This window comes from Pygoscelis adeliae, unplaced genomic scaffold, assembly GCF_000699105.1.
Source record: "Pygoscelis adeliae isolate BGI_AS28 unplaced genomic scaffold, ASM69910v1 Scaffold242, whole genome shotgun sequence".
Classification (NCBI taxonomy): Eukaryota; Metazoa; Chordata; class Aves; order Sphenisciformes; family Spheniscidae; genus Pygoscelis; species Pygoscelis adeliae.
Window position 1 is genome coordinate 4,551,423 of NW_008824369.1, and position 20,841 is coordinate 4,572,263.

Below are 20,841 nucleotides of genomic sequence, written 5' to 3' on the forward strand. Positions count from 1 at the left end.
GGTGGGAATGGCCTCGCTCCTACAGCACGTACCAAGCACCGGGATTCCTCCACAGGACAGAACATTAAGCATTAGAGAGCTGGCTCCATACCCTCAGCCTTCCCTCTACCCTCACCTGAGGCTAGAGGCACAAGGAGGAGAAAGCAGCTTTGCTAACGCTTCAAACAGCTCTCTGCTTAACACTCACCATTTATTCTAGGAAAGAAACATGGACAAAAACTAGGCAGAGTTGAAGTGGCTTGAACTGGACAGAGCAGTGGCTCCTGTTTCTGCCAAAAAGTACATCTGATTTGCTGAAGTGAGGGAGGAGGAGGGAAGAAAGATGTTGGAGAGGGAGAGAGGGATTCAAACAGGCGAGCAATATGACAAGAGGTAGAAAGAACGACCTCGCCGGGAGAGCAGGAGAGAAAACAGTGGCAGGATGCCAAGAACAGGGCACCAGCTCCTCGCACTCACCTGCACGGTGTCTAACCTGAGGCAGAGTCTCAAATGCTTCAGGAGCACTCGCAGCTCAGCTGCAGCCGTTCTCAGAGGAGCACGAGCCGGCCTCACCACCTTGTTACCGGCTGCAAACCAGAGACCACTGCTGGCACCCTGTCCTGAGTGGGGAAGGGAGAGAAACTCAGGGCAGACAGCAAAAGCATGCAGGGGTTAGTTTTAGCAACGCACAGACTTGTGCTAGTAGAAGGCTAACATTAACCTGCTCGTTAACACCGTAACCTATCTGAGCACAAGGGTTACTGCAGTCTGGCTCAAGTTTTACACCAGCAAGACAGATTTCCAGGCAGGTTCACACCTGACTGATGGGAAAGTAAGGAGGGAAAGTCCTCCAAAGCTGTGGGGTGCGTGTTACTCCAAAATCTATCCCATCAGACCAGGCTTCCTATGAACCACTGATGCCAGAACAGCGTTTGGGAGATGGCATCTTGTGTAGGAAATGCTGACAAGGAGATGGGGACATCATCTTTGGATGACACTGGGTCTCCCAGAAAAGTGCTGCTCAACACATTAGGGAGTGTTTAGGAAATTACAGGTGGAGAAGTTAGAGAGCTCTGGTTGATAGCTGTTTCGCAGAAGACAGACCCAGTGCACTACCACAAAATACTCCAGCAAAAGGGAAATCCAACTGCCATCCAGAAACATCACTCCAGGAATACATAACTCAGCTTTTGGTACAGCTGTCTGATGCTTTCAAAAGTGCTCAGTAAATAAGGCAATATGAATGTGATCCAGACCACCACTGATGCCTGAGGAAGTTCTGTGGAGCAGAGAAGCTGACTGAAATCACACTGTGAAAATACTTCATATCTCTAAAATTAGCATGAGCTCAAGGCATGGGATCTAAGGACAGAACTGGAACACTACATTCCCATCTACACTGCAAGACAGACTGCATTTAAATCAATCTGAGCCTCAACTTATTCACTGTAGGCACCATCTACCCTAGGACAAGGATTTCCAAAAGAGCCAAGAACTTCTTCCACCAGACCAACTGATGGAAACAGCATCAGCAAGAACATACCATGGTCGAGGCGCTCATGACCTTAATTTGTTATTCAAAAATAGAAAAGAGTCCTTGTGGTACTTCTCAATCAAAAACAACCTTTAAATATCTGTGATTGCATGTGTGTGACTACAGATGCGTATTTGTAACATAGAAAAGATGTGATGCACTTCAACTGAGCAACACATTTTTGTGCCTCTTTGCTGGCTTAGGCTTTCTACCTTGCCAAAAATCGACCAAAGCAAAGAATGAGTTCCACCAATATCACAAAGCACACTGCCAAAGTACACAGGGGCCCTTAGGAAATACAGGTGACACAGGGGAAAGAGCATCATTAAGTCAGTTTCTCTTACCTTTAACTTCAGTAAAACAACAAAGCAATTCATATTAACCGCAAGGAAATACTCATCAGATTCCAGAAGCCTTTGAGACAGGATTTTCAGATGCAAGCAATATCCAATAGATGTTTCCCCACTGCAAAGGGCCGGCTTTTTTTATTTTGCAATTGCACCTATTTGAAGTGATTGTACAGCATCCAGTGAGGTGGCCAGGAGCTGAAGATGGGGAATCCAGGCCAACAAGAAACTATTTCATGTGTTCACGCTGACTGTCCTTTCCATGCTGTGACAGTCACCACCACAAGTTGGGAGGTTCCTCGGCCACTCTGCTTTTAAACAAGGTAATTTCATCCAAGTGCCGCATGGGGACATCCCTGATGACCTCTGTCAAGTCCTCATGAAGCAGAGGGAAAATGACGACATTTAATGCAGGGCGGTCCGCCTGGAAACTAAATGAGAGACAGGTTATTAGCCGAGGAGAACACCAATTCTCCAGTGCAAGAGAAGGGGATTGCATGGATATAGATCATGCAGCGGTGGGAGCAAGGAAGGTTGTTCAGAGGAGGCAGGGGGAGCAGCTGGAAGTCAAGGTCTCCCACTCTCCTGCATGTCAGTGGGGAGCGCAGGCTGGGCTTGCACCCCTTTTCAGTGAGTCTGTTGAGCTGATACAAGCGCAAACTGGGCCTAACATGGGGAGGGAGGAAGAAGTCTTAATAAATAAATAAATCGCAACATACAGGTATTCTTAGAGGACCAGAGATCCTAAGAGCTCTGCCCAAGCTGGGCAAGGTGCTCAGAGATAATAATTTAAACCACCTACAAACCAGTGGCAAGTTGCAGAGCCATTAAGAAAATCAGGCCAGAGCAGTGCCAGGCATTCCCTCGGGGCTGAGCCTGGGATTGTTCTGCATGCAGAGTCTATGCTCTGCAATTAGAGCACAAGCAAGTTTAGAAAGCTCAGATCTGCAGATAAGCATTTAAGTGTGCCCGTGCACATGTGCGCACACACACGTGTGCTGCAGCCTCCTTTTTAATCCAAGTTGCAGAAAATCTGTCTTGGCACCACAGGAATTTGCCCTAACAGAAACGCACACAAGTATCCCTGTTTGCCACTTGAATTTTGGGTTCCAGTTTCTGAATCTACAGCCTTAGCCTTCTGGTCCCCTCTTAGAGAAATCTGCATTCTCATCTGCGCTCCCAGCTCTTCCTGCCAACATCACACTACTGGGTCTGCCTTCCACCACACATCCCAGACCTTGCAAGCGCGAGGCCTGATACGACAACATGAGAGAGGAGCAGCAGGGTTGTAACTACAGAGCAGAGGAAGAGATCAGCAAAAGTTAAAGCCATTTATATGATGTAAAAAGAGCTATACAAAAAGAGTCCAAATGCCCATCGCAAGTACTCTACATGATAGCAACCTGGTGAGTAAGAGAACATGGGGGAAGAGAAAGAGTATTACTCAGTGTAGCATAACAAGAGTTCAGCCTTTTAAAGCTGGGAGGTAAAGGGAAGTTATGCTACAGCTTAATAGTTACACCCTTAAAAGAATTGTGACTATTAGCCCCATGCCACCAAGATGCTTCCTCCGAACCGTGTGACAAGGGCCAGTTCATTATCACTCTAAAGGAGGCAGAGTCAAACCGGCAGCATCAGTCCCTTGAGGCTGAACCAAGTTGTGTTGGGTCAAAAGAGGAGTTCACTGCTCAACAAACTTCTCTTATACAGATGTGTGTCTGGAAAATTCCCAGCTCATCTCTAGCTCTGAAACGGCCAGATTTCTGTCAAACAGAGAGGGAACAGATAGAGATTCGGCTGCTGGAAACACACGTGAAAATACTAGGTAGCAATACAGCCAGCTGAAGAAAAGGCCGCAAGAGACTGGCATTTCCCAGGGAGACAGAAAGGATGTTCCCATCCACAAATGACTTGGAGTAGAGCTGCCAAAAATGTAGCAGAGAAACTCCCATTCTGAGGCTAGTTGCTCAGTCCTGGTGGGTTAAATTAATTTGCCTGAACCTAAGTAGCTGCAGGAGTAAGGATTTCCAGCAACAAAACTACCCAGGGCAATTTTATATCTTTCTGCATCACAGACCTGCCCTTCATGCCTCATGCCTGAGGGCTGGCAGAAAAGGACGCAGCTCCTTGAGTGGATCTGGGGGCTTATGTAGGAGCTGCACAGTTTCTTACTTCCACAGCACTGCCTACAAGAAATCAACCAGCAACTAACTGCTGATCTGGGAGGCAGTTGGTAAAGTCTGCAGTGAAATTACATAAAATACAGCAAATGTCTCTTTGATAGTCCCTCCTCTGCCTCAGCTCTTCATGTTTCTTATCCAACACCACAGTCCTGCAGAGAAAATCATGTTAATAGACCAAGTTTACTGAAGTTCAACTAGGAAGAAACAGCCATCTCCCCAAGGCAAAGAAACCTCTGCTTCTTTCTTTGTATATAGACTCTCCCAAATTAGATCTGCATGCTGCCTTCGCACCATATACAAAATTGTAGTTTATAAGCAGCCTTTACATGTAGCCATAAAAATGAGAACCTAGACAAGTTTACATGACAATCTGCCACCAAGACAACTGAAAAACCCCAATACAGTAAGTATACCTTCCAAAGAGGCCGGATTTATACGAAAGGTTTGAACTTGATTTAAAAAAAAAAAAGAAAAAAAAGAAAAAAGAAGGCTTTGTAATTTTCTCCCCGCCTCAACAGGAAACTGTATGTTACTGCAAATCTTGTAAATTCCATACCCCAGCAAGTTGACGCCGGAGAATTCTTTCCATGTACAATTTGCGTGATTTAAGAAAAAAAAAATCAAATGCACATGGTTCACTATTATTCTCAGCTAAATGTGCGTGCAAAGCCTCTCCTTTAACTGCCTGTTAAAAAACACCCTGATTTTAACGAGCAGCTGTCATAATGTTAAACTGGGATTAGCAGTTCCCAAAAGCAGACTCCCTCTGCAATCTATGCTCCTTTAGTCCTTCCCCGGAAGGCAATTCCTTTCTTCATACACCTGTCCAGGTGGGCTAGATTAAGTGAGAAGCACTTAGAGCACTAGTTCAAAAGGCCCCAGGCACGGGGAGGAGATAACAAGAAGGGGAAGAGATTGAGTTAATGAGTTGCAGAATAGCTCCTGTAATCTTCTTGACGGTTCTTTCCTCATTCCACACCTGGATGGACTTCAAACTGGATCTACCTCTGCAAGCGCATGGCTTGTAAAATTAAAACCCGAAGGACAGAGGAGGATGTCAACCTGGGGAGACAAAAGAGCTGCAGTTTCAGACATGAAACCCTGCTTTTTTTTCCAAGGGAAAGAAGCCAAGGATATGCTTGCTTGCTCTCTCCTACAAAACCTCCAGACTAAACTCATCATGATTAATTAAATGAAAGCAAGTTTTCTAGGCAACTGACTAGCAGCCCCTTCAAAACAGATCCTTTAATCAGAAACAACCACTGGGATAACAAAGAAAATACCCCCTCACACACATATTTTCCAGCATAACCTCTGGTCCAGCAGACTCGACACCAAACCAACAACCACCCAGCGGGAACTTTTACAAGGAGGTCTCTGAAGTGTCCTCATTTGGATGTGGACACATAGTGGGCCTGGCTTCAGCAGCTGGCTGGAATCATCCATGGAGCCAGGAAACGAAGAACGAAGCACACCCTGTGTCACAAATTCCTCCTGGCATCAGCAGAGGTATTACCTCACTCTACAGTTAGATCTTGAACAGGTTGCATGTGGCTGAGAGGGTTAATGGGGCTTTGTTATTTGCCTCCAGAATTAGCCCAGAACAGGTGTGGACTGGCCACAGTAAGGTTATTTTCAAGTGAACAGCTTGGTAAATAGCCTAACACTACAGTCTCAATTACTTCCAACCAGCGTGGCAGGATCCAATATGTAGGTCAGGGACAAAGTCAAAAAGAAAGAGAAAAAGTCTAAAGCAAGGCTGCACTTTGATCAGATTTCCTCGATTTTAGCAAGACAAAAGAGTCACTCCCTGGAATGCAGTTATCTCCTGGCAAACACTCTCAGTGTGTGTTTTCAGACATACCTCTCTAGAGAGGCCAGCGAGTCCCCAGGACTCCACCTGCTGATAGAGCTAAAGGGCAGCCCAAAGCCACAGGTGAATCTCACCAGCCAGCTTGTAACGATGGATTACGCACCCCTGCAACTCTCTGCACCACAGACCCCAGAAGACGACAGCTCCACTGCGTTAGGTGCTGCTCAAACTTACCTCCTCTTACTTGTAAGGAAAGGTTAAGGCAGTATTTGGGACTAAAGAATGTATTTCCCCTTGAAATTTCCAGAGGAACTTAAGAAAAGCCCCACACCAAATTCAGACATTTCAGCACATCCCACTTCACAAAAGCTGGCAAGCAGGAATAAGGGCACACAAGGTGGTATAATCAAGCACTGGCAACAAAAGCAGCACACACCAGGTAAAACAAGGAAATACGGTGTATCAGGAATGGATCAAGGCCAGATTTTTGAACTCCACAAACTGAGATGAGCTTATGGGAAAAGAGGCTCTAGTGAGAAGGAAAGTAAGGAAGGAAACCGGGAGAAGCTTGATATGGGGGGAACAGAGCACAGCGGGGCCAGAGCAGATGTGGACTCTGGTTTGCACGACTCTCATAAATGCAAACCAATCTCTGCTGCAGTCGCACACCTTCTTCTCCCTCCATTTAGACTTCCCCCACAGGCTGGTGAGCTGCTTCTGGAGAGGCACGACTTTCCCAAGAGAAGAGAATTCAGACCAACTCACTTTTTGCCCTGTATGCAGCTCTTTCACCTACATGCACAAAAACCCTGTTAATCCTCTGCCAGGCACAGCATAAGTCTGTTTTCACTGGAAGACTTGCTCACAGCTAAAAGTTCAAATGTGGCATCTGTCTTGAAAGCTTCAGCCAGAGTACCTGAGCCAGGCTGGAAACTCCCATCCCTGAAGCATGGCACAGTGGAACGGAGGAAGTGCCAGGACAAGCTGGAGAAGCTGACAAGTGGCATGACCCAACATACATACACGCACTTTTCTCATCTTTTCAGGGAAGGCCAGACATACACTTAAAATTTGTTCCACTGGCTGTGTCCTGAACTCAGTACCAGGGAACTGCAAAAGCTCTCCTTGCTTACAGTGACTGCCAACAGCATAAAACAAAGCTTCTCCAGAGCATCTTCCAGCCACGCCGAAGAAACTGTGGGTGGGATTTCCCCAGGCCCCTTCCTCTGTGAGCAGGGAGGACCCTTGCCCCCAACTCATCCCCTGGAATGAGTCAATGCAATTTAGTCCTTCAAGAGGGGTCTGTCAAGAAGCCTGTCAAGAGGGGTCCAAAGCCTCCACACACTGACTCTACAGCAGACCCATTCCTTAGTGCCATTCTCACTTCCAACCCTGCCAGAGTACCAGCGCTGAGCAGGCTTCGTTTTCTAACCTCAGAAACAGACTTCAAAAGCTCCTGAGGAAAGCTGTTGTGATTCCTCAGGTTGCTCTTAACTCCACACAATGAGATATTTCCTCCATAAAGTGTTTTCCTTTAAGGGTGTCTTCCATCCCCTCATGTCTACACAGACAAACTTGGCATTCTCCCAGGGCCTGCGATTTCCCCTCACCTTAAGTCCCATCACTACAGCCTCCAACCTGAGACAAAGGGGCGTAGATGGGACTCTGGAAGTCATTCGCGCACAACACTGCCAACTCTCCCATTATCTTCAATGCAGCATCCTCTGCCACTGCATCGTGTCATGGGGAAGGAGCAATACACGTCAGACTTATCCTGAGTAGAGGCAAATTACATCTCTCTACTGTGGTTTCTCTCTGTAAAGCATGAATGACACTCCGCTACTTCTCCTGTGAACCGAGGTTTATATCAAACATGCTCGCAGATTGAGGTTCTTACATTATTTTGCCAGCTGAACTCTGCATCAGTCAAATGTGACCGGACAACTAGAGAGGGAGGGAATAAGAACCCAAAGAGCGATGCCAGAGCGCCCAGGACATGTCCTAGGGGAGTGCTCTGCAGAGCAAGCTGAAAGTTATTTCCTAATCTCTTCCACAAATTAAAAAGCTACTGCAATAACTGCTCAATTAGATTTATTTTACTATGGAAATGCTTTAAAGCTGCAGTTAATGCTTCCGTTCAGCCTTTTACACCCTCATGAAGAGAAAGCACGACAGTATATTCTAATATTATTTCTCAGCCAAGAGAGAGAGGAGGACACTCCTTGAAACCTATTTCATGCACAAACCAATCTACCCTCTAAGGAAGGTTTCAGGACTGAATTCCCTTCAAAACACGAGCTAGCAGTTAGAACAAGCCATTTGGGTCAACCACAGGAATGCATTTAAGAAAAGGGTATGTTAGTACCCCCAAAAGAATATACATTAATATGCCAAATTTGGGATGGTCCCACAAGCCGTGCTGGCTTGTAAAGTATTTGAACCCACCCATAAACAACATCCCTGGTAGAAGAAAAGGTGTCTGGGCCACACCTCAAGCAGAGTCAGCCTTCGCCAAGCCCGCCAACGAATTCTTGGGTAACGCAAGCTGACAAGGATGCAGTTTGTTATTCAGTCTGTGACAGAATGATTCAGGGGTTTCTAAGAGCAGGAAATGAAACAGACAATGAAAGCTGGAACAGGATGCTAATGATTCACTACACCAGCCTAGCGATACATTAAGTCTTCTGCAATCAGACACAGGGCCCGAGCCCACAACATGCTTAGGCTAGCGGAGTGGGACTGGCAGCTACCGTGCTGGCTCTGGGATCCAGGAAAGCCAGCGGTGTACTGAGAGGGACTTTTTCAAGGTCAGAAGGAAGAGAAGGTGGTGGAGGGATGCAAAACCACCTTGACAATCTCAAATAAGCCCTGGGTGGTAATACCAGCTTTTTGCAGTGTCGGTACAATTGCACCGGTCAGGTGGGTAGTGCAGGAGGGATGCTGGGAGGACTCTGCTGAATTCAAAGATGATCTCGCACTCGCTTACTGCCTTAACAGCCCCCTCCCACCCATCTAACAGTAAAAAGGATTACCCAAAAGGGCTTTTCTGAGGCCGAGCCCACAATGAGAATCCAGGCAAGAGGAATACTGCAGGGATATCCAGGGCAATAGCAACAAGGGAGGGGGAAACGCTTAGCTCTGAGGTGAGCAAAAATTCATTTGTGATCGTTCAGTCCTGTGCCAAACACCAGAAGAGGGACTGGCTCACTCAGCACTTTCCAAATACTCAGTTTCATCCTCATGCTCCCACCTGGAAGCCCTATTTCTGCAACGGAGTCCCAGGAGGGTGCTTCATCCCTTCAGCGAGCACCATGGCTCTCACAGCCACGCAGGGCCACTGGAGTCAGCAGTTTAAGAAAAGGTAAGATTCAGCCAAGGGTTTCATGTTAAAAAAGGACAATAACAAGCAGGGGAAAATTTAGGTAATGCTACAGAAGCTTGAATAGTAAGATCTAATTCAGACTGAAATAGCTATTCCTGGAAAGTGGCAGGAGTCCTATTGCAAAAGTCACTTCAAACTAAGCGGTGATCGTACCTGACACAGGGAGAAGGAAGGAAGGTTAAGTTAGTGTTTCTCTTTCTCTCGGTCTTCGATCCCCAGAACAGGCAGATTGTCCTAAACCAGTAAAATTCTCTGCACTTTCCAGCACTGGTTAATCCTCAGAGTCACCTCAGTCACACACTCGCTTTGCAAAGCCATTTGCTGGAGATCCGTAGACAGCGTGGTTAGGGGAACAGGGGCAGAGGGCTTGAGCTAGGACTGCCAGCCCCCCACTCCCCACCCCGCTGCTCTTGGGGGACGCTGCACCAGGCCCCCAGCCAGCCCCAGCCCTAGCCCTCTGCACCTTCTCCCAACAGCTATCAGACCCCAGGAGATGATGACAGCACTTTTGGGAGACATGAGCAGCTGAGCCCAGCTACCCACCCACCTCCCCAAAACACACTTCAGCTGCACCACAATCTTTCGCTTCCTGACCACGCTCTCTACCATGGCTTAACTTGGATTGCATTTCTATAAATCACAACTCGCCTCTACGCCTTGACACTTTCCCCCTATGTATGAAGAATCCCTAATGACATTGCGCGCTCAGAGATTTTTTGTTTTGCTTTGGGGTTTGGTTTTTTTTTTTTACTGTTGCTTTCTTGATCTTTTCCAAGGTGTTTTTTCAAGGACTTTTCACAGGCTTGTATTGTCTGGTGGTGTAGAGCCCTTGAAATCATTACAATGATAGGAGCTATCTAAACACTTAAGCTAAAACCTACAAAATTCTAAAGGAACACACTGGAAAATAAAATCTGTCCTTGAGGCCAAGGGGATATTTGCCAAAGCATTTCCCATCCCCTCTTCCAGCCTGTTTTCTGCTGGTAAGCTTCACCAGGAAAGCAAATTCTCCAGCACATTTGTGAAGTGCCCACTAACCATGCCATGTAGCTTTGCAACCCTGAAGTCATCCAAATTCCTTGCCCGCAAGATTTCTGGGGCAGAGAAATGCAGGCGTATAAATAGGATTATTTAGCATGCAACACATCAGTAAGCAGTGGGACACCTTCCATAGGTCACAGCTCCATCTACTGACTAGTTCACAAAATAACAGTGTGGAAACCCTCGGGGAAAGCTGTTCGAAGCAAGCCTCGTCCCCTCGGACCGGGCTTTGGACACACGGCTCTTTGCAAGCATTTAGAAAGAATCCCAGCACAGCAACTCAGCCCAAAAGGGAGAAGCAAATATTCATTTTCTGCAAAGAAGCCTCTTTGCATAGCAACAGGTCTGGGGTCACGATTGAACCTACAACCGTGGGTCCTCAAATTGTGGTATTTTAGTATTTCTGGAATTACCGCTGCAGTGGTTTTAACAGAAGAGTTACTTAAACAAAGACAACACGCGCTTGGAGCTAAGCACTCTGGCAAAGTTAGGGTCCAAGCATAAAAGGGAAAACATTGTGTTCGTTAGATCTGCTACTATCTGAAGTGTGGCAGCAGCCGAGCGCCATGTGATAGGAAAAAAAATAAATGTCATTTTACAGAGAAACTGAGACTAGACCACTGTCACATGTGAAATCTGAGGAAGATCAGGGAAGTGGATATGGATCACTCAAGCCACATCTCCCACTGTAACCACTAAGCCCTTCTTATGTGCACAGAGTATCTCCCTGAACCATAAAGGAGATTACCCCTCCCATTCACACAGAAGAAAAAAGAATAAAGAAAAACAGTGCAATGATTTATCTGCCCAGAGGGAAACAGTCTTCTCTAAAGCTCAGAGGAGACCTTGCCCTTGCAAGCCTCTTGTTTGCTGATGAGGGCTCCAGATGAGTGCTGTTCTGCTTACTGTGTTTCATTGCAAAAGAGGCAGAACTGAATCAGAGCCTTTTAATGACTTAAATACGTAAACTAATTTGTCCCAAATAGCAGCAAACTTCAACCAGAAAACTGCCCACAAGAAAGCTGGACACCACAGGGCCTGCCTGGTTTAGAGCTGTCACAAGACTAACAGACATGAGAACAACTCTCTTTTGGGGCCAGCAGAAGAGAAATACATAATACTAACCTTATTTTACAGTCAAAGGGAAGAGTTTGAGAACCAGCTCAGGCTTTAAGCCATCGGTATGATGCAGGAGATTTAATACCCAAGCTCCCATCACCACACCCTGTATATACATCATCTTCCAGTACAACTCCGCAGCTGAAACCAGTCTGTTCTCCCCAAATCGGTCCTAGCCTCTTCTGTGATCCAAACCCTCCTGTGCATCCACGTCTGAAAAAGGATTGCACTGCACTAGATCGCGTTTTCAAGCCCTCCCAGCTCTACCACCTGCAGCAAACTACTAGTGCATGCCCAGCCCCAGGCCTTTCCAGTTCCCACCCACATTTCTTCTCTTTTTAAGAGGCATTGGGAGAATGGGAATCACTTTGGCCCCATCTCCCTGTTCAAAAACAGCAATCACTTGGCTGCTCTCAGCCTAAACAAGACCATCTCCATAGCCCTAAAACAGGAACTCTAACCCTTAATGGGACCCGAGGAATATGTATCAATTCCCCCAGCTCAAGAAAGGGAGCAAACAAAGGAAGGCTCACAGCCTTGCCTTCCCTGCCCTCGCCTCCTCCTTCCCACCCACTCTCCATGTTTTTCCCGCACACACAGCATCTGCACACATTCCAAACAAAAAACCAAAAAAACAAACCAAAAGGAATAAATCACCTTATTTCATTCTGGCACAAGCATATATAACTTCAAACTTGCTGCTCAATGGGCTCTTCCAATTTAAAACTTGGATTAAAGAGACACTAGCAGCACATTTTTAGAGGAAGCCATGCTGTGTGAATTAGGGCCTTGTCCACAGATTTAAGCAATGATGTAGCTCACACACAGATTTTACTGCATGTCCCTTTGCCCTTGGAGTAGCAGACAAAATGCAGTCAAAAGAAAGTCAATTCCTGACCCCATCTGAAGGCACATTTGTGCAAGGATGAGAACGGGATCACTGGAAAAGTCACGTGGAAGACTCACTGATGGCTCGTGGAAGACTCCAGGCTTTGCTTACACATCATTTTCTGTATTTTGTTCCTTCCATTTTATTACTAGAGACAGTTGCATGAGAATGGGATCTTTGTTGCTTAGGAGAGCATCTGCTCCCACTGCTTATCCTCCTCCTGAAGTCATAATCTTACGTGACATCAAAATCGTTTCCAGAGCCACCAATTACAATGTCATAGAGGATTATGACTTCAGGTGTAGAATTTGCAGTGGGAGCAGATGCTCTCTTCAGAGAAAAAGAAAAACCAAAACACTTCAAAAATCCTGTTTTCATACAAATGTCTCTATTAATAAAATACAAAAGAAGAAAACCAGTATGACAGCCAAAACTGTTGCTAAATATAAAAATAGTTTTTAACATTTCCACGAGGCATCAACTGCTCTTTGGAAAGTTCCCAGGGTTTAAATTATTAGGAGGTACAGAATGTAGTGCGAATCCGTCCACGACACAGAAAAAGAGGGAGAAAAGACTGCAGAACAGCATATTTCAGCTCAGTAAGCGGACATTAAAATTTTGGCCAGTGCTGCAATGGCATCTCAGAGGGGAAGGCAAAATAAAAAACGGGAACTGCGGATTCTTGGTTCTTTCTAAGGATCCCCAAAGCACAACTGAAATCCACCAAGAAATGTTTTTACAGATATGAAGCCCTGTGAAAAACAAACTCAAAGAATCCTTGTCACATCACAAGGAATTTACTTAGATGTTTCCAACAATCACTATCCCAGAAGGACACAAAGCCTTTTAGAGGCTGTAACAAACAATCTCGTGTGCAGTTTGGTAGGTAGCTAATAGAGTCATAGGCTCTTCTGGATTTGATCCACAGAAACAAGCCAAGTGTAATAAGTCAGTTTGAAGCTGGAGAAAAGCTGGGGGGGAGGAGCACCCTTTAGGATGCAGTAATAATGCCGTGTGATTTGAAATTATTAGTAGATCTTAACAGGGCAAAGCAACAGTAGGTGACAAAGAAAACAGACTGAAGGCGGAGAAAAAGCCTTACAGAAAAAAAAATAATAATGGAAAGCCTGTTGCATGGGAAATATTTTGTAAGATGACTGCCACTATTAGAAGATTTCAAAATGCCAAGCGTAATTAGAAGCTCTCTTTTCAAATGCAGTTCACGGCTCACGCACAAACGTTTCCCACCACGTGAGCCTCAGAACACTGCAAGGGGCCAAGCAAAATGCATTTAAGATCTGCCAAACGTGCAAAGGCAGTTTGTACCAATTCTCCCACACACACACCCCCCGAAGAAAAACCCTTCACAACAACCCTTTAAAGGCTTTGAATTGCGCTGCCAGGGGATTATCAGTAAGTGACATTTACAAGTGATTAGAGGACGAAGAATTATCTTAGTCACTTGTGGGAAAGGAGGAAAGCTTCAAGGTCAAATCTCTCTGTACTTAAAATATCGGCAGATGTTTTGTTTACACGAAAAATGTCATTTGATTTACGATGTAGCTTTACATCCAGAACTTTAACTCAGCCAACGGAACTGCAGAGAACATGGGTGGGAATGGAATCAAAAATTCATATAATACCTTCAAATATTTCACTGATTCACTCTTATTAAAATAAGAGGCTAGTTCATGTGCCAAGCGGTTACACAGTACCTATTAGCTTCTTGGAACAAGTGCTTCAAGCCATATAAACCTTGGCAAGCATGGAAATGGAGATAAATCTTCAACAGCTCCAGAAATCCCACATCAACCCCTTTCCGCACTCACCTCCGGACAATAGATTGCTGGAGGTTTTTGCAAACAGTAAGAGATTCTCCCATAAACATGTGGCACATGATGACCTCAAGGCAGTTGGCCATGAATGACATCACTGCATCAGACTGCAGAGTCCCACTCCGGGAGACGATGCAAAGCCGCTGGAGACTGGAGCAATGACTCAGTGCCTGGAAGAACTGGGCACCCGCACAGAAGTACGGCTGTTCCAGCCTGCAAGAATAAACAAAAACAAGTCAATGGGCAATTCATGCTTGGGCTGCTTTCAGACAAGAGGGAAGACAGCACATTCATGGGGAGTTGGCAAACGGAGCAACCAGTGTCCCCCACCACCTGTTTCAGTTACACATGCGATAACCTTCTACCTGCTTGTGCCAGCGGTATGGCATGACAAACCCGACATGCAAGCTCAGACCTCTTGCTTGCTAGTTACTCTTGAACGGTGTGTGCTAAAGGACAAGGACACAAATAGGCAGAAAGGCCCTAAACTGAAGAATTCCAGCGCCCACAGGGAGTAACCCTGGTTTTGCAAGTTTTCCAGAAAGCATGTTGGGTAAGATGGGACTTAGATCCGACCAGCAGATCCATTCTGGTCTTATGACAAGCACAGCCTGGCTTTTGCTACCTGACATCCACCGCGCAGTTCATGTGGATTTAGGGACTTACTGCTCCAGTGCACCAAACACTGATCAAAGCGGTCATCTTCAGTTTACTGCCTAGAGAGAAGCAGGCGTGAAAAATTCACAATACACACATGGTGATACAGAACGTGGGCCTCTGAGCCAACAGAGTGACCACAACCAGCCCTCCCCGGTCAGACGATAGCAAAGAATCAAAGCTACCGCTCTCCCACAGGAAGAAGAACCACCATCAATTCAACCTTTATCTTAAACACTTGGCCCAGAGAAGAGAGACAGGATCCTCTATCGTGGCTATCCACAATCTTACATCACAGCCCAGAGCAGGACAACAAAATGACATGGCGAAGCCATACCTGACCAACAAGGGGTCCATGTTTTCACTAGCAGTATAACTGGATGACTCCCTCACAGAAACCAATCTGCAGGAAGCAGAACCTGCTCAGGACCGGTGTCACCAGGAGACTACGTCTGCTTAGTGCAGATTTACTACAGGGCCTCAGAGCACTTGGGAACCCCAGTCATTGGGTCAGCAAGGCCAAGAGCTCCAAGAAGATTAATCCATTAGGTGATAACAAGCTGTCAGTCCCAACCTGATCTGGATAATCTCTGCATAGGCTTTTGTAGTACACAGGGGTATCTCAGCAACTTAATCGTGTTAATTGATAAATTCTGTTTTAGAGTCTCAGCCTGCAACTGCTGTCAGGTAGCATTGCCTGAAGAGATCCTTACAGCCCACGAGCACTTTGGGTAATAGCTTAAAATTAATATTAAGGAAATGGGAAGCCTCCCCAATTTTTCAGCAGCGTTATTGGTCCATTATAAGTTTAGGACAAAAAACACAGAAGCCCTTGCAACCTCACAGCAGATTTCTAGGTTAATCTCTGTGACACGACAGCCATACTTGCAATACTGCTTTTCACTCGCTAGATGACAATGTTGCTTTGAAATAGCCCCTTAAACGAGCGTCTCAGCCTGGAAAACGGGGAGGGGAAAAGAAGGTAGAAGCAACAGAGAATTAGTCAAATGAAAAGGAAACTACATTATCAGGAGGAAGTGCTAAACACTAAAATCCTCTTAAACCTATATAAAACCTTAGACTTTACTCAAGAAAGAACAATGACAGCTTACATTGAAACGCCTGGCTGTTACAAGGAGACACCCTTGTTTGTCCTTTATTCAAGGCTCTACGCTGCCTCTCATCTTTATCGCTCTTGGCCTCCATTTCAAAGCCTCTGGAAACTACAGGGCCTAAACTGAGTGAAGCAACGCTGCACACCCAAACCTCCTTCCCCAGATCTTAGTTATTCCATGGCTATTTAGTCTCCCGAAGGTTAAAGATACATTCACATGACTCAAGCCATTAAGCAACTGAATTTCCAACAGCTGCCATCCCTTGGATGAGAGACCAACACACTCCTTGCCTGTTATAAATGGGAAGCGGTGGAAAATGAAAAACCTCCTGAGGTGTTTTAGCCATCCTGGCTCCCTTCACTGTTGCAATGGATCAGGAACATGCACACAAACGCCAGTCTCAGCTGATGAGCAATAATTTTAATCACACTAACTGCTTTTGTGATCACACGACTGACCTTGCTGTTACTACTGTTAGGCATTTTAGACCCATTTTGTGAACAGAGGATGACAACGAGACTGACAGGTCTAACAGTTTCACCAACAGAAGCTGATTTAGGGAAAAAAGAAGAAAAAAGCATCTTTTTAAAGCGATAACATTTATGTTCATATGGACTGGTGCAAGGAAACCATCACAGTTCGTGCCCTTTGCTTTCATAAGCACATTTTGGCTACTGTGAAGCTCCTTTATGCACCCTTTAGGATCAGATCCTTGGTAGGATCCTTTAAATCCTACCAGGAGAGGAACACCCACAGGACAAACTCTAAATTTGGAATGTTTTCAATACATTGTCAAGGAAAGAAAAAGAAACAAAAAATAAAGAGGCAAGATTTTAATACAAACCAAAGGCAGAAAAATATCTCATTGGGAAACCTAAGGAGAACCCTACATTATCTAGACATTGTAGGAGTCCCCTCCTTCCTGGAAATTTAAGAGATGTACGTGTACACAAAGCCAAAAAATCAGCAAAGGCATGTAGTATTTAACCCAGCCTTGACAAGCTGCTAGCTCCCAAATATGCAGCATCCACTCTTCCTTATCTAAAAGGAAGGCAGTTCAACGTAGAGACTTTTTGCTCTTAAAACATTGGTTAAAGGGCATATCCTGAGCCCTCAAGGACAGCATGCGATGCCTTCCCGCTCTCCACAAGTCAGGAAGGAAAACACCCAGTTTTCAAGCCATTGCAGCTACTTTTGACCCGAACAGGAACGCTCGTCGTTTTAACACTAGCCACAACAAACCACGCACTACATTTCTGGAGATCCAGAAACAAAATGGAGATGTTCAACAGCAGCCCCTCACCTGAGATCTCTCAAACACTTGCAGTGTTTCAGCATGTCCATGAGAGCAGAAATATAGACCACCTTCCCCATCATGCCCAGGTTGGCCAACGAAAGAGTCCGCAAATGCTGGCACTGCAATCCAATGTTAATAAGCCCAGAGCCAGTAAGAATATTAGGCAGCTGTGCTAAGGTGAGGCTCTGCAAGTAAGTCAGTTGGCTAATGGCAGCCACCTCTGAATCCCCCACGCTTTGTGCCCGGACACAAGGAGGCAACGAGTTCCGAATTGCTGGCTCGTTGCGAGGCATGGCAGAGGAAAAACTGGACCCAATTACTTCCAAGGTTTCCAAAAATCGTAGGCTTCCCATTAGAGCCCAGAATACCGAAGACTCTATCTTCTGATTTGCCTGGTCCGCTAAGTTCCTTGGATATGTCTGTATCCCAATCCGAACTTTCCTTCCAAATGTTTGGGGCACCAAATTAGATGCCGTGGGAGGCTTTTCCACATTTGCAGCAACATCTGTGATGGAGCAAACCGGTAGTGCTAATGAGAGCAGGTGCTTTAGCCTGGACAGAAGCTGGCACAAGTGACTCCCTATGCTTTCTGAGCTGTGATGGTGAGCTGCAGAGAGGTTGAGGTGTCTCAGGTTGCAGCAAGACACTACCAGGTTTTCCAGAATGCTACTGTCAATGTCATCTTCCGCTTTTCGAAACAAGGACTCTGGAGCCAGACAGTGAACGCAGCCACTGAGATTCAAACTGGTCAAGCTTTTAAGATCCTTCCCACCATTAATAACCCTCTGGATCAGGTGACCACCAGATAAGGTGCATCGGCTAAAGCTGAAGTAGAAAGGGTTGTTGAACTTCAAGTGTTGCAGGAGCCCAGAGCCATTAATCCAGGCTTTGGGCAATTGTAAAGCATCCAGACGTACATTTCGAGCCATAGAGTCCAGGAGGTTTTTAGTGGCTCCCGTCTCCGCAAAGCTACCTGGGGCAGAAATAAGGAAGGCGTGAAGGTTCTCAGGTGTCCGATCACTTAGCACTGCCAAGTACAGCCTCACCACCTCCTGATTAACGTAGCCAGGAGCCAGCCTGGCATAGAAGACGCGGAGGTTCTGGTAATGGGGCACATTGCTCTCACCTACCATTAGCTGCCCAGAGAGCATAAAACCTTCTCGCGAGCGATCAAGGATCTCAAAATAAAGCAGCAGTTTCTCAAGGCTAGTGCAGCACGGAACGACACCATATGACGGCGTGTAAAGGGTTTGCTTCAATTCCAAGACACGGCTAAGAGTGGCTTTACACTCACTGCTTAGCTGACTGGCATCAAAACCCGGATTTACATCTATCGCCAGGGAGCGCAGGTGCTGGAGCGTGGACAGCATCTTTGAGAGACGGAGAGAGGTGACGTGGCACCCAGACAAGTTCAGTTTTACCAGGTTCTTGCATCGTGTTACGTGATCAATAGTGGAGCTGGGCAGCCAATAGCACCCAGCCATGTTCAGCTGGTAAATCTCTTTTCCGATATCCCTCATCAGTTGCTTCACTTTGTCTTTGTTTACCTGTACTCAAACAAAACCAGATTCAATGAGATATATGGCAATGGTGTCTACTGACTCAGTTTCCCATCTGAAGATGGGGATAACAGTGGTTAGCACTTAGATTATGTGGCTCATCCAAAGGTCTCAGGACACTAGCACAGTCTAAGAATTATTATACTGCTGGTAGCTGGCTTAGTCTGCCATGCTTTGGACTCTTAAGATTACACTTCCTTTAGCTTCTTAGTCTGTGCAGTTCTGCATTACTGACTGTGAGGCCAAATCTGTTCAGCAACTGATAGTGGAATGGAGGACAATCTCCATTTTCTAACAGTAAAGCTATTTCAGCAGAACTGAAAGTCAAATTGAAAGGAGAATGTTTCCATTCTCCTTCATCCAGTTTCCTCTTTTGGCAATGAGTAAGAGAGGCTTCCCCTTGCCTGCACTTGGTGATACAGTCCTCATAAAACGTATCACCCTTCATTCCCAAGCTTTATTTTTGTTATAACGCATATACAATTTCTGGCTTAGCTGACTGCATGCCTGACAGCAATATGCACAAGATTTTTTTGCACAACAACATGGAAAATGTATTTTGAGAAAATGATAACTTTACACAACCACAGCTACAAATGGAAAGTCACATTTACTTTCATTTTAGCTTCCAGAAACACAGAGAAGATAGTTTTCACTGATGGTATTTTATATAACTAAGGGAGCACAGAGCTGTTCTAACAAAGCATTCTGGAAAACAAATGCTTTTATAAAACAGTTTATTGTTTATTTGATTTCAGAGTTCAAGAGCAGTTCATTTATGCAGACACATTGGAAAGTTCTATTTCTTGGCATTTTTTCAGAAGTCAGATTTGTCTTCATAGCTAACAGAAGCAGCAAGCTACTCTCCCCACCTTATAGTCTTTCTGAAGTAAAACTGTATGGGTTAGACTCTTGTCAAGGCAAAGCGTTGCGAGTTTCCTGCAGGTTCTCCTGACGTTCAGGACAAGGTCTGTGCAAGGGACATAGCTGAGGATGTGCAAAAGGATTTCATCTGAGAACTCCATCAAGTTGACGCCATTACTTTCCTCCTCGCTCTCCCCACTTATGATTGCCTGGGGGGGGGTGAAGAGAAAAAGAAAAAAGAAAAAAAGAAAAGCTACTAGCTCAGAAACTTCAGCAAAGCTTGTGAGAAAACAGATACCCCGAGTCTCATAAGGATTTATAAAGTGAGACAAAACAGAAACGCTTGAATCTTTAAGTACTTCCATCTGCATGAAGAAACCAAAAGCTTTCCCTTAGAAGACAATATGGAGGTAGCGCAAAACTTCACACAAAGCCACAGTACCTTCACTCACTCTTTCGCTGTTGGCTACTTTAGAATGAGGGAAAAAAGCTTACGTTCATTCCACTTTTGCCACTTACTTTGCAATTGGAAAGTGACCGTCTCTGATTCTTTCTAAATATAATGCAGCAGTCTCTTTCTACATCTTTCCTCTAAGTAAGTGCCATCCATTTCAATAGCCTGAAGAGTTACATAACCATATGTGTGTGTATATATATACACACACACACACAAAAAACTGCAGTCTAGCATCAGATCACCATAGCTCTCTGCAACATGCTTACACCTTAAGCATACAAAGCCACACGACTGACAGCTGGGCTCCAAAGGGGACACGGGAGCCCCTTTGCTCCTCCACCCCAAGCTGCCTTCCTTGAACACTCAGGCGACAAGAGGCACCCCAGCAACCGCACCCCAAACCCACCGGGACCACCTGACAAGAAGGCAACGGGGTGCGCACTGCCTTGCGCGGTGCAAGGACTGGACACAGCCCCCAGCCCACCCCACCGTGAGGATGGCGGTTTCAGGGGCTGGCTGGGACTTTGGCACCATCTTTAATAAAACTCATTGGCATTAATGCCATGGCATCCCCTAAAGGGAAGGGGGGAGCTGGTCCCACCTCACAGCCCCTGTAAACCCCCCCACAGAGGCACCCCGGAGGAGGACGATTTCGGCGCCCGTACCCAGCCCCGTTAGACGGCAGCAGGCTCGCCTCAGGAACCGGGTCCCCGGGGCCTCTTCACACCGCCAGGTAGCCCAGGCCGAGCCCCGCGCGGAGCGCCGTCGCC

The 20,841-nt window shown here is 45.9% G+C and overlaps 1 protein-coding gene across 1 annotated transcript; it reads right to left on the minus strand.

The window, feature by feature from the left end:
- Window positions 1-1,835: 1,835 nt before the first annotated feature.
- FBXL18 (F-box and leucine-rich repeat protein 18) lies at window positions 1,836-19,814 on the minus strand. Its single transcript, XM_009320041.1, has 4 exons — window positions 19,623-19,814; window positions 17,198-18,738; window positions 14,117-14,335; window positions 1,836-2,291 (listed from the first exon to the last, which is right to left on the minus strand). Exons 1-4 carry the CDS (start codon window positions 19,773-19,775, stop codon window positions 2,135-2,137), a joined length of 2,070 nt encoding a protein of 689 aa, XP_009318316.1. The 5' UTR covers window positions 19,776-19,814; the 3' UTR covers window positions 1,836-2,134.
- Window positions 19,815-20,841: the final 1,027 nt, after the last annotated feature.

Bases quoted from the DNA above. Each gene is read 5' to 3' on its own strand.
- FBXL18 (XM_009320041.1), bottom strand. From the start codon at position 19,775: ATGGAGTTCTCAGATGAAATCCTTTTGCACATCCTCAGCTATGTCCCT. The intron at 14,336-17,197 runs GTGAGGGGCTGC...TTATTCTTGCAG, and splicing joins AAGTGTTTGAGAGATCTCAG to GCTGGAACAGCCGTACTTCT. The intron at 2,292-14,116 runs GTGAGTGCGGAA...TCTCTCATTTAG, and splicing joins CAGCAATCTATTGTCCGGAG to TTTCCAGGCGGACCGCCCTG.